Source organism: Galendromus occidentalis, unplaced genomic scaffold (genome assembly GCF_000255335.2).
Source record: "Galendromus occidentalis unplaced genomic scaffold, Mocc_1.1 scf7180000077485, whole genome shotgun sequence".
NCBI lineage: Eukaryota > Metazoa > Arthropoda > Arachnida > Mesostigmata > Phytoseiidae > Galendromus > Galendromus occidentalis.
In genome coordinates this window covers 2,092,123-2,105,962 of record NW_003805473.1, presented here as the reverse complement: position 1 = coordinate 2,105,962, position 13,840 = coordinate 2,092,123, and the positions used below count along the sequence as shown (strand labels likewise).

Here is a 13,840-nt window from a genome sequence, read left to right as displayed (position 1 = left end):
GTGTGAATCACCAACCTGCCAATCGCATTCTCCTATCAAACTTTGGCATTCTTGATTCCCAAAGGGGACTGATTCCATTGGATGGTGAACAGGGGAGCAAGAAAGAATGTCTACCATAGGAAAAAGAGAAGAAAAAGGAGATTTACCTCCAGAAAAAGGGGCTCCCGGACATCCTGCTGGGAACCTTCTTCGACCTTTCTAGACAAAAATATTCCATCTGCTGCGGGCTACTCCACCGCCTTCGCGATCACATCCGTCTACAATGTGATGAAGAACTATTCAGCGCTACAATATCACTCGTTCTCACGATCCGATGCACGGCGCATTTCCATCGCTCAATAATCGCGGGGTGCGCGTATCCTCGGGCAGTCAGCTCGATCAGCAAAGATAACAGACGACGATTCTTTCAGGTGTGCCCCACTTGAGTTGAAATATGTACGGAATGCAAACTCTTCGAGCGCGAGGAAAAGTCTTTATGGCTGCCACGTCAGGATTACCTCTACACGATCATTACGGACTCGGACGAGACGATGATCGATTGCGGCATTGTCGGCGATTTCAATCTCAGACAGATCCCCTTCAGAAGGGAATCCCGCTCAGGCCAAGAACTCCGCCAGGAAAGGATTCCCGATCGATCCGATATCCACGCCGAAGAAATACACGCCGTCCAACTCTGGATCACGATTCCCGATAGTCGATCGTTTCAAAGCTTAAGGAATCATGCTTATCTAGCTTCTTCCTCGAGCCGATGAAGTATGCGGCATGGATTTCCGGCGAGTCCGGGCAAACCTGAATTTGCTGAATCTAGCTTCTAGTTCCCAAACAATCTACAAATGTTTGAACCATTGGAAAACTCTGAGTACAACCAGAGATAGAGCAACCAAGGTCACAGTTGTGTGAAAGACCCTTCGCTTAGTGTCTGAGGATCGAACTAGAATCACAGATTTCGCGATTTTGTCTCCCGTGGGCAGCTCCTCGAGTATCTTGGGCGATTTGTTCACCTAGAAGGAAAATGCAGTGATCTCTTGAAACGCTGTTTCTGAGCGCTGAACGTCTGGAGACTGTGGACTATGTCCGTATCGGGAGACTCCCAGACTTCCGGAGCGGTTATACGTCACTGAGAACCAACCTGGTAGTGTACGCAGGGATCGCTGCTCCAAGACATGTTGTACAACGTGCAACACAGGGCGTTCACACCCACCAACGGGAACATGATGTACCTGAGGAGGAGAAAGATATGCGAACAAACGTCTTGAGAGCTTAAAGCGATTACACCCGAAGTCGGCTTCTCCGGCTCCGTACAGGTGTACAGAAATTGCGCTGGAGCTCCATTAATACGTCAAACCTACAGAGATTGGGAAGTGCTTTTGGTGGCCGAGAACGTTGCTGCCGTTGCGAGGCCACAAGCGATCCCGACCCGGTTGAGGCCGTTACCGATGTTAATCCATCTGAAAAATCAAAACCCAAAATCAGGTCGTCATGTCCGCAAATTAATGTATGACGAACTGTATCTCAAAGAGTCTGGAACACGCGACGCATCGAGTGAATCGCGCCGGAACGAGCTAATTCGAGATTTGAGGAACCCGAAGTTCGAACCTGGGCAGAGCGAAAATCACACAGGGATTGTCTTGGAAAGACTCGGGACATTTGTGATTTTTTAATTGAGGCTTCGCGTCGAGGCGGCATGAGGGGCTATATCAATCTTACCTCGTCGTGGCGTCCGCCAAACTCCGCGGTTCGATCACGATGATCTTGGGGGTGAATTCTAAAGCTCTGTCGAACTCGAGCTCGTGGATTTCGTGGCGAGTCGACGCGTTGGAATCGGAACCTCCGATGTCATGAATTATGACCCACTCTGGCGATATGTCTGGCGATGGCGGGAGACCCCTAAAAAAGTATTGGTTTGATATGCTTGCGATCGTTCTGAATTAGTTCCATTATTCAGGCTCATCGCGAGTTTCGAGATCCATTGAACCTCCCCGGAGCGGGTTGCCGCGCGTGGGAGACCAGAAGCCCTGGACCGACTCCAAATGTATTTACTAAACATGAGTACCAAGTAGATTAAATCATTGCGTCGCGAGCGATAGTTTGTATCCAAGAAGGCTTCATCTTCGATGAAAACATGAGACAATAGAATACCAAGTCCCGAAGTCGAACCCCGTATCACTCGATTCGCGGAAACAATTTTCTATGAAGATATTCGAGCCAAGCCAGCGAGACTCGCGGACTACGTGACTACGGTAAGGTGAAGCTCCTTAGGCCACAGCCGTTCGGAACGGACACTCTCAGCTAACGGCGGAACGGAGACATCGGAGCTGACTCCTATGACGACATCGATTGATCCGCGGAAAAATATGTAGAGCGAAGCTCGAGAATCAAGGAGCTCGATGTCGCTTCATTCGGGGAGGAATCATTGATGTCAATCTCCGTGTTGAAAACAATCAGTGTGCTGCTCGCTGAGGCAGGCGTCTTGCCTCAGCTGATAGGGAATGGTTCCCGCCGGGTCTGGCCTTTCTCCGTCGAGCTGCTTCCGCAGGGGGACCACTCGTGCCGATTCACTTACTGTGCTCGCTCGGAACCAACCATCATGAAGCAACGAAAACCGCGAACAGACACAAACTATCCATCCCTAGCTACGGCGGCCGCCGATAGACATCAATCACTAAAGGTCGGAACTCAAAGCAACGGAGCTGCCGCCTTCGAACAGTAGGTGCGGACCCGGGGCTCGTATGCAAGCACGTTCAAATGATATCCCCTGAAGCTGGGAGTGTCGGCCAGAACTCGCGCGACGATGACAGCGGTTCGAGTTTGAGAATAATGGAATCCCATCGCACATAATCGAACAAAATGCTGTCGATGATCTTTGACGGTTCGCCGCTGGGATAGGGGGGCGGACCTTACAGCAGCGGTCGTTCAAACTTACTATACTAGTTATACATCTCATCCCAATCTGGGCAATGTCAGGTCCATTCGCGATGAGCACGATCTCGAGTCTCAAATGGGGCTTGATGTCATGGACCCGCCATGATAATGCGCCCAGTTCCGGGATTATTCCCTAAGATGTTGTATTTGAAAGAGAGGGATCTCGTTTATTTCGAACAACCTGAGTCAAACCATGAATTTATTCAGTCGTGCGATGTGCTCAGCGACAATTTCGGGGAACTGCATGAAGGCGAAGTGTCCTCCTTCATTGAACACTAGGACGGGACATCGACTCTCGGTATCCCCCTGGAAAGTGTAATTGATCTTCATCTCATACTGGTCAATCAATCGGAAGTACCTCGAGTGAAATTATCCCTACCATTTGTTTAAGGCTAGCTGAATTGTCGTCCTTGCCGTCGAATATGAAATGGCTGCTAGGAGAGGGACTACCCCAGACTTTGGTCAGGGCGGCGCTATCTCTAGGTCTGACGAGTCTGTCTCTCCCTCCATAAATCATCAACCGAGGTATATCTGGGAAAAAAGTCAAATGAGATCCAGCCTCTCACTCAGAGGTTATCTTCCACCCAATCGTAATCTTCTCGCTGGAACCTTTTCGTTCAAGATCGCTGAACCAACGAGGAGCGTTCCGCTTGTCCCAGTATCTGGTAGCATGTTGACTTTGCTGGGACGAGCATGCGTCGTATCCGCTCATCTTGTCGAAACCTGTTACGACCATCGCGGCGTCGAAGAGTGCCAGAACAGCGGGTCTAGTCGAAGGACGCCGAACGAGGGGTAGAAGTATTTTCGAGAAGAGCCACTCCGGATGAAGAAATCTGCAATTCAGGCCGAAGTTGAATATGAGTTTGGATCGCCGGCGACTTCCTGGAAGTAGACCTCCCCTATCGATACGGATGCGATTCACTTGACCGATCGAGCTGCGCAAGTTCAGGGTTTTCCTCACCTTAAAATCTTCGTCCCGGAGCTGGATAAGGATACTAGAGATCTTACCCGGATCGGGGAATACAGGGCTGTCAACAGTGCTGGATACACTCCGGCTGAATGCCCGATCAGAACGTCGACATTCTCTATCCGCAGACTCGTGAGCAATTCCAAAATGAGCTGCTTCTTCTCTTCAGCCGAATGCCAGAAGGCCCCCGTTCGGAACGAATAATTCAGATCTGTCAAGATGTCATGGATAAGGCAAGGAAGTGAGCTACGTGAAATGTATGCCCCATATCGTAATGGTCGTCGGCGTCGAGCCTTCAATCCAAACTTGGAAGGGGACTGGAACTATATGTAACATTCATTCGCAAACTTCAATGCTATTCGCGTCGGAGAGAAAGGAACTCCCTATTTGGGGAAGAAAATCTTCCGGGTCGAACCGAGAGTTTTATCTAAGTAAGATGAGACTGCCCGATCATTCTGTTTGCTATTCTCCGGCGCGTCGGGGGCCCTCGGAGCGAAACTGTCGTATAAAGTTCCGGAGCACATAGCGTAAGTGTCCATTACGGATTGATTGCTTATTTATTTTCTTCGGCTATCCGAGTGCTTCGAGCTTCTCTATCGGAGCCGAACACCTCCTGAGACTACGGATCCTGCGTCTATTGTCTCACCCGGCAATGTCATGGCTACGAATTCCAGCTTCGGTATTCGCTTCTGGAGAGGAGCTATCAGACATCGGTAATCCTCCAATGATCCCGGTGTGCCATGGATGGCCACGATTTTTGTGGTGCCGTTTCTATCGCCAACTCGTATGTATGGCATTTCATAGTCCACTTTTCCGGAAGCAGCACTTGGAATTTGAATCTGCGATTCGTGAGATATGCCTCCATACATATGAGAATACGGAGAGAGAAATCCCCAAGGTTACCTTTAACTTCTCCACGACATGCGAGCACATGAGCCGTTTGAGGCCGCCGTGGACACTAGAGAGTTTCACAAGTTTCGGTGCTAACATCTCTCGGACCTGGAATATGATGCCGAGCGCAGGAGCGGAAAACTCAATGGAATCTCTGCAGACATGAGCAGAAGCTCGACAATTTTCCCGGTAGGGGAGGGAATTACTTGAAACCCGGAACGCGGATCAGCTGGTGTATCTACACCGTCTTGAAAAGTGAGCCATGCCGAGGTCAGGTCTGCTGCTGGACCGCGCGTACGAGCAAATCTCACTCTCGCAGACTTTGAAGGCATCGGTCTTTAAGAGGCAGGGAACTCACTGGTCGGGCCTCTATCTTCTCGCACAGAAAAAGCAGCAGTCGCCAAATCAGAGCTCCGCGATCCGCTATGCTTGTTCCGAAAAAATGTTTTTTTTTATGATCGATACAACCATTCGCATATGCATCGGCGCGCTGTTCACCTGAGCTCCTGAGCCATGTAAGTATAGAAATTCGCAAGCCTCTTTCTGAGTTAACGTCGCCTCGTTCTGAATTAACGTCGCCTCGTGAGTCCTGAAGGTGACAGAAAAAAATGACGGATGTGAAGGCTGCGTAGAGCTTAAAATCCCGTGCAAAAATCAGGCTCGTCAGTTTGAAGACGAAGGAACAACATTGGGCGCAATCCAGAAGTTTCTTCCGGGAAATTTCTTGCATCGATCATGATCCCGCCGGATGCTTCTTGAGGAGATCCCCTGATGTGGATACTCTCCACTCGTCCAGCTGGTGAAGATGATTATAGTTTTGGAAGAGATTCTCGGTCGGCATAACCCTCTGTGTCAGGAGTGTCAGGAGGCGCACCAACCATGATATCCAGAGCTGAGAATCAGCGAACTTTTGACATCGAAGAAATCTCAGAGGAGGCCGGCAATAAGGCACCGGAGAGGACATGCAGGACGCTGCGAGAAGGCAGGAAAGCCCTTATAGGCAGTGAAAGGCCAAATTTTTCAATCGGCGACGTGGTCGCTCGATAAGAGCTCATCATACATGTACAAGGCATCATCACTCGTTGAAACTGGAAAATCATCTTGGCGAGCATCGGAGTGGGTCAGATCCTTTCAGAATTTCCGTCTAGTCAGATCTTTCAGGTTCCTTCATCGCTCAACAGTCCTCCCCTGGGACTCCTTGAATGCCCTCAAAGGTACTTCAGGCCCGAAACGCAGGATCGGGCGAGAACGCCCGAGAGAAGCCAGGGTAGGCCCGCGGCGGCATTCATGGAAAGATGCGCGATTTTCCTAGCTAGCGATGTGCTGGTTCTCGAGGCAGTTGTATATGTGTATTTCCAGTGATAGACTTCCTTTGGATTCTCAAGAAACCTATCTTTCTCCTCCCGCTTCCGGACGATTGTGATAGAAATGAGAAAGACATGAAATGAGCCAGGTGCGAGTGGAAATGTTTATTGAGGAGGATAAGATCTAATATCCCCCAATAGGGGTATTTGGGAGATCTACGCTTCAGAATATGAATGGGTGGGCTTCTTCGCAGGAACGATTCCACAATTCCACATGATGCGGAGACTTTCGTGTCGAGCATCGATGGATGAGTCTTCAATGGGGACCCCTACAATCGAAGGGTCATGGAGCCAGATGCTGAACGGCAGATTTCTGTGTCCTTTTTCTGGGGGGCGGCTATCGACGACTGCACGATCGACCTTCTTCGAGTGAGCGCTCTAATCCATCTAAGTAATAATTTGTGATCTGATCTAATTCGTATATCTGAGGTGAGTCAGTGCAATGAAAGCCGGAAGACACGATTCCCTCAAGAATCCATCTGCTAGCATTATCGCGGGCTAGCGAGGGTGACGAGTGATACCCCTGTGAAATAGATTCTTCATGAGCTACTTTTCAACTTCCCGGTTTTCACGATGAAATAATTATTCATTCGCACAAAAATCGAGTCTTTTCGAACCTCGTAGTAGGTCCGTATACGAGTGTAGTATAGACGAGTCGCGCTCCCCGGACAGATCTTGTCTTCGTTGGCCACGTCCACCGATTTCTTCCGGCGAAGATCGTCATTATTATGTAGATCACGATTCGTTTGAGACTCTGCTTCTCGTAAAATGCAGATCTCGATTCCCAACCAGGGAGAACATTCGATTGTCCAGAAAAGGGGGAAACTCGAGGGAAGATCCCGGACAATGGAGGTTCTTCAATCTGATCTTCCGAGCAAGTCTGTGGACTCACCATTCCTTTCCGCAGCATCAACAGGCTGACGGCAGGGTTGCAGCTTCGATGATAACTCGACGGAATTCCGCAGCTTCACGATCGCTATGTCGGCACGCCTATTCGTTGCATTGTACTTCGGATGCAATACTGTCTTTTGAACTTCGAGAACGTTCCAAGAAAATCCCGACAGCTGCGGCTCCGCCTCTATCTTCTCTGATTGCAGGGGGGAGCTCTACTCACTAGAGAAAGCATCGAGAGGGGGTTATCATATGTTGATCGGAAACCCAATACGCCTCGGATATCGGTGTAGTATTCACCAGGAGAAATGCCTACGTGAGAGGGTCTGTCCACGGCGACATTTTGATGGAATTTCGAGCTCAAGAGAAAATGGAGGCGGAGCTCGGCCTTCGACGGATGGTTTCTCTCAGAATTGAGACGATGCGCGCATCAACCCATGAGACGTTAAACATCGGGGAGAGACTTGGACTCGAGCTCTTCTCGCGGCCTCGTCGAGTTTGAGTTATGCTTCCAATCAGGGTATTTGTTCTAAGCTGAAGACTCTACCTGGGAACCGCAAGCTTGAAGGCATTTTAAAATATCAGCCTCGGAGTCTCGGCTCTAACACCGCTTATCCACGATCAATCTACAGTAGCGACAACAGTATTTTCAAACATACATTCGATGCTTTTCCGAGAAAACGGATGAACGTTGAGAGCTGAAAATGTCAGAGATGCACCGTATCAAGGCCCACCCGAAACCTATGTTAGCATATCGATTCCACATACTGTCTGTGGAAAAAATTGAAAATGCCGGAAATCAGAGGCTCGAGAGTATTTTCGAACCATGCTAAATCCCCATGGAGGAGTACGTCGGCTAGTAGAAAGCGGTCTCTAACTTCGGCCCACGCGAAGACACCGACCAACAAATTCGTAGTCGGAAGGTTCATGTCAAGAACGAACTCCGACATAATTTTTAGCTCGAACGGATACCTGCTCCCAAAGTTTATAAGGATGCCATCCGAAGAGCAGCCGAAGCCCGTTGTCACGCGTGCGAGAGGGGCGTAGTCGCCGGGGACAGATCTCCCGGAATATTGCAGATAGACTCGATCGGGACGGACCTACTAATCACCACAAGATACTCAGACTTGGATAAAAATCTATGATGAGGCGGATCCGTTGTCTGGCACCCTGAGGGAATTTCCTTGTGCCGCGGATGAGTCCGTTCCACTCTCGACAGTGTTGTCTCAAGTGCAGTGATGACGTGAAGACGTGCCCCGAGAATTCCATGGTAGGATAGCAGAGGCGGCAGGAGGTCTCAGGACTCTCCATCAATATTCAGACGACGCGTACCCAACTCGGCTCCTTCTTACAACATGCTGGGCGTTCGGACAATGCATATTCCGTCTCTCAAATCGGAAAGACGTTCGAATAGGCATGTGTGGCACGTATGCAGTCCATGAGCCGCATACTCGCCGTCTGTGGCATATCATCGTCACACCGGAGAAACGCTGTGCCGTCCCGAATCCGCAGAATCCGGCTCCGCTGAATCGAAGCCTTCTCTGTATGGCATTCAAGTCTACAGCAAGTACTTTGACTCCCGATCCGCTATATGAAGGCCTTTCGAAAACATCTGAACAGAACCCAGCGTTCTGCAGACCGGCCATTCTGTCGATCTGCTGTCTCATCCCCTCCTTCGCCGTCCATGCAGAATTTGCGAACCCCAAACGTTGTGGGAGGACTCTCAGTTTCCGCTTCCGTAGAGTACTCACATGCTTGAAACATACGAATCGTTCTTTTAGATGTGTTCGGGACATCAGAGGTGGAGACCGGGGAAAACATGAATATTTATTCTACCTCATTCCTATTCCGTATCCTCCGAAGGCCCGACAATCAAGGAGCGATCGTGACGGCAGCTGAATCACCAGGTCAATTCTTGGTTGAATTTCTTCGATGCTCTCCTCAAAATTGAAATGCTGACATTTTTGACTAAATTTTCGCTCCCTCAGTGGTCGAATCCGTAGCGAGATCCGTGACCTCTCGATCCAACATTCGAATCAGAAAGAGCAGCGTCGTAAGGCATGCGATCCTCACAAGAGCAAAAAAAGCGACTCCCAGGGTTCTATAGACATAGCAACGGGCCAGATGGCGGGGGTTTTGAGTCCTTCGATTGCTTGAACGGAGCACTCTCTCTGCTATAAGACTCACTCATGATTCCGCAGATCCCCGAAATCAGCAAAATAGTGGTTGGAATTTCTCTCGGTCGCGCAAATCCGAGAATGTCTTTCCCTCGATTGACTTAATGTCGGTCTAGAGCCCGCAGAGAAATGCGCGTAGATATTCGACCTCCCCGCGGTACGGAGTAGCCACTGAAGGACACACGCGAATCGGTGAGGGCTTGGGTGAGCACGTGGAAGCAGCAACACACCACTTCTCCACACAGAGGAGCGACCGAACCTCTACCGTAGACGTGTGTCCTTGTAATCGTCTTGTCAGATTCCGAAGAATGCCTTTGTCTCATGATTTCTCCAAAATCGAACGGACGCTCTTCCACTCCCTACAAGCTCTGGTTCACGAGCCGCTTATTTTCCGATGAAGGCACAAGGCCTCGCATTCGGAAACAGGAGGAATTTCTCCCCTGCTGATTGATTGTACCTCGTCCTGATCAGTCTCGATCGGAACCTGCATTGCGGGACTCATTGCTGGCGACGAAAGGGGAACGACGCAGAATAACCTCCCGCGAGAGGATTCATACATCCTCCCCCGATGAGCGGGAAGAGTAGATGCTCGTCGTCGTTCCGAACGGGCTCTTTTTGGAACCATCATCTGCTGCTCACCAGATCATCGGGCTGGAGAGGAGGTGATCTTCGCATAGGAGGCGATGATCGTGAGAGGACTCTTCCCGTAACTATCTCACGTGAATGACTTCTATCGTCAAATCTGACTTCAGGTGATTCGAGCATTCTGGTTGAAGGATCTGTCTCATAAGTGCATCAATATAGAAAACATCCCTCCGGGGAGCAATGACTATGCATTGGGGGCCGACTGATGCATTGGACAACTGGAGCTCCGTGGATTCATGAGAAGCTCCTCATCCAACGAAAATCCGCTTTCCACTAGCCCCTCTTGGCGGGCAGTGAAAGACGCGGGTGATGAGGAGGCCACAGTCTCTATGTGGTGGGCGATTGATGAAACAGCGCTGAGGCTCTCCCTCGTCCGATCAAAGTGGATTCCGCTTAGCCGCCAGTGTACGGCTCTGAATAACTCCTCGGTATAACGATTTATACGTATATATGTATCCCTCCTTCGTGCGTTCGCGCGTTCGCTCGCTCGTCCGACTGCCTACCTATCGCTTGGTGCTGCTTTTAATAAAACAAGGACATTAGTCAATCTTGGAGAAGGAGGAGAATTAACGTGGGAAAGTCAGCCATCCGAGTGGTATCGGTATTGCCGGAGCCGCCGCCGCTCATCTGATCCGCTTTAGTGCGGCTTGAGGGTAACCGCCGCCGCGGCGTCTCTCCGAGTACACTTTCGGAATAACACTGGTCAAGTGACGAAGCGAATTGCGTCCATCAAACACTCATTATTCTCTAGAAGAGACTTCGAGCCAGCCTCCTCTTCTGCGAAATGTCTGAGATTTTATATGGGGAAAATCGCACTCCGCTGCTGCCGAATCGAATACGACTGCCCTACCCTCGGGCGTTATTGAAACGTCTTCATACCCCACACCACCCTACAAGGATACCGTCAATAAATGATGCCCTACCATGAAGTGTTCTGGAGTGTAGATGGCGCCCGCGGACACGAAGCCCTCCGCAGTTAAAGTTGTACAGCGCATCGAGAGCCCATTCGCAAGAGGTTACCCCGGATGGTTGTCTCTCGTAAGCGTTTCGAAGGCTCTCGAAGAGCCTCTATTTTTCTCCAGTCGTGATCGGACGATGGCCATGCAGGTTCGAAGGATTCAAAAGAATTCCGTTACGCGCTCGAAGATCTTCTAAATTGTGATTCGGAAGTCCCGCGGTAGGCATCTACAATGTCTCGGCCTCAAGACATTCGATGGTAAGCTCCCGAAAACACTGTGATCCTTCGCTCCCTTAAAATACCGCGAGACAGATTGATTCTTCTGCCTACCTGAGGTCCAGGGAAGGGTCTCGTGAGGCGTGATCGGGAGCACGTATGGGAGACGGGCATATGGGAAACGGGCATATGGGAGACGGGCATGTGGGAGACGGGCATGTGGGAGACGGGCATGTGGGAGACGGGCATGTGGGAGACGGGCATGTGGGAGACGGGCATGCGGTACCTAACCGCCTCGGTCTTCCCTCCAGGTTTCTGGAACACCCCTGATTATTCCGGGAACCTCCGGTGGGGAGTGAGCCGCGGGAGCAAACCCCTGATGCCGCTCCCCGCAAGATTCAATGATTCTTGCCGACACCAAATGCCCCTTTTCTCCGACTTTCATGGTAGGATCAATCGCTACCTCCGCAAGTCGTGAAAAGACTTCGCTCTATTCAATGCTTGAAGTTGTCCATGGAGCCTCGATATCGCGTTGGCGTCGCCTCCCGGAGACCACAGTCGGGCTTTGGAGTGTTTTTCGGCTTTTCCACCCCGGATTTTTCGTCCGGAAATTCCGTCTCTTGAAGCTATGGGTGTAGTAGAGGCTCATCATTCTCACATCGCGAAAAAGCTCCGAGATTATGCGCCGTCGTGAACTCAAGAACTTTTCGGCTTGCTTAGAAATCCAGCTCTCAAGATCTCGTTGAAAGCTTCGCTGCGTCCGTCTTCATTATTCCCCTGTTCTCGCTATCCGGAGTCGGTGGCGACCGTCTGATGTTCTCTACCACTCACTGCGGAAAGCTATGCGATTCGCTCTCCGTCCATCTGAAGTATATCGCTCTGGCCAACACCATGCTTCTCATAGGCCAACTCATCTACTCGGCTATCCACTGCTCAAGATGTCACTGTAGCCTCGATGTCACATTCTTCCTCCAACAGTTTTTCTGGTGAGTTCAGTGACTGGGTGTGGTTCGCCTGAACGCAGACGGAATCCCCCGAGATGATAAAATCAAAAGTTCCATGCGTCCAGGTGCGGCGTAAATAAGCTCCACTTTATGGCGTCAAGGTGGCTCATATTGCTAACCCTATTCAAGATGATGTAGAGGTTTGTTCGTTCCTCTGTACAGATCAGAATCGCAAGCACGTCACCCGCAGTGATATCGACATATCCATTTGTTCAATGCTCATCATCGCCGCTCCACTATTTCTTTCCTCCCCTGATTATCATCTGACGAACGAGAAGTTCCGCAAACTTATCATCACGCCTATCTGAAGTTGATCATAATCTCCTCTTGCTCTGAGCAGATCATTTTTGATCGAGGTCGACAGATTCGATCGGACATTCCTGAAACGAGGAGGGTCGTATCGAACATGTTCTTCCAATTTCACCTTCATTCGCCTTCAGACACTCCGAGGCTGATCGGATCTCGGATTTCATCTGCAGATTATATCCGGACAGCAATTCTCATGTCGTAGCAGAGAGCTCTTGGAGAGCGCATGGGATGGAAAGACCCATTCGAATTGTTCCGGCCTCACACCGGATTCGAGATTGGAAATCGGAAGAAAGCCCGGAACAGAGGAGAATCTGCATCTCCTGGAATGTGTATATCAAGTCTGCCAGGTGTCTCGACTGCTCGCACAGCCCGAGAGCGTCAAATTCCGCCGGATCGGTCCACACAGAGACCTCTTCCGGAGCTCCACTGCGAGTTTCATTATCAGTATCGTCGTAAGTTCGTTTGGTGGGTCTCGCTGAATCCTGGTCGTGTCCCAGAGAACCTCTGTTGAATGATCACGTCGTTTCTCAGACGAGAGCCACAAGGAAAAAAAGTGGAACTCACCCGCGAGTAGATCTCATGGGACACGCCCTGAGCGTGAATGGTATCTGTGAGTGATTCCATTTCTACTCATTCGGGAAAAACTCCTCCGAGCAGATAATGAATAATTAATAATTAATAATCAGATAATTCATGCGCAAAGCGGGATTTATCGTTCGCAGTTGGGCTCGTTCTGGCCCCCTCGACTCAGAGCCGATCCATGACGACATGTATGTCGCCGTCTTCGCCGCTTACAGCGAAATCGTCGGTGAGAGGGCTTCACGGGCTTCACTTCAAAGCTTCGCAAAGTACAAAGTATGCTCAGTAAGTCAAAAATACTCACATCAGTAAGCCTCCCCGCCGGATGCTTGCCGAGAGATGGGTTCTCGACGGAGCGGTGTACGATTTCCTTCTCAACAGGTGACCTCCCCTCAAGACTCCGGCACTGGAGAGAAATCCGAAGAAACATCGCGAAAAGAGGAATCGGGAAGGGGAGTCTCTGGCGATCAAGCGTCCTGAGGCAGATTCGGGGAGCCCCCGAAAATCTGTTCGGAGTCGTTTCCGATTCGAGAACTGATTTTATGAATGGAAGGAAGCTCAGAAAGCCGGGATTCGCATCCAGCAAATGAGGCTCATCGGTGATTGGATGAGCTCGGAGCGCATATGATCCAAGAGTACGATACTTTCAGAATCAATGGTCGTCGGCCGTGGGACAATTTTTCACGAGCAGAAGATGAAGTCCGGTCTAGAGGGGTATTTAGTTGTCTTAATTACGCTGATTATTCAACAGTCGAACTCACGACGGACAGCTGAGCTCCGGACCGATCTCGCAGTAGGCTCGCGCGATTGCGTCTTTGGCATGGCTTTCGGAGGTCGCAGCCATGAATCTGAACAATGATCGGCGGTCGGCGATTTCCGGATCCTTGATTCCGCAGCTTTGGAAACTTGTTCGTATC

At 50.3% G+C, this 13,840-nt stretch overlaps 2 protein-coding genes across 2 annotated transcripts; both read right to left on the bottom strand.

Annotated features, from left to right (window-relative positions):
- Positions 1-635: 635 nt before the first annotated feature.
- On the bottom strand, positions 636-2,664 carry LOC100900934 (transmembrane protein 11, mitochondrial). Its single transcript, XM_003745908.2, has 5 exons — positions 2,564-2,664; positions 1,708-1,887; positions 1,350-1,448; positions 1,130-1,220; positions 636-1,001 (listed from the first exon to the last, which is right to left on the bottom strand). Exons 1-5 carry the CDS (start codon positions 2,587-2,589, stop codon positions 828-830), a joined length of 570 nt encoding a protein of 189 aa, XP_003745956.1. The 5' UTR covers positions 2,590-2,664; the 3' UTR covers positions 636-827.
- A 404-nt stretch (positions 2,665-3,068) lies between these two features.
- On the bottom strand, positions 3,069-5,007 carry LOC100907245 (uncharacterized). Its single transcript, XM_003745788.1, has 6 exons — positions 4,793-5,007; positions 4,536-4,714; positions 3,884-4,100; positions 3,532-3,755; positions 3,302-3,453; positions 3,069-3,228 (listed from the first exon to the last, which is right to left on the bottom strand). Exons 2-6 carry the CDS (start codon positions 4,684-4,686, stop codon positions 3,109-3,111), a joined length of 864 nt encoding a protein of 287 aa, XP_003745836.1. The 5' UTR covers positions 4,687-4,714; positions 4,793-5,007; the 3' UTR covers positions 3,069-3,108.
- Positions 5,008-13,840: the final 8,833 nt, after the last annotated feature.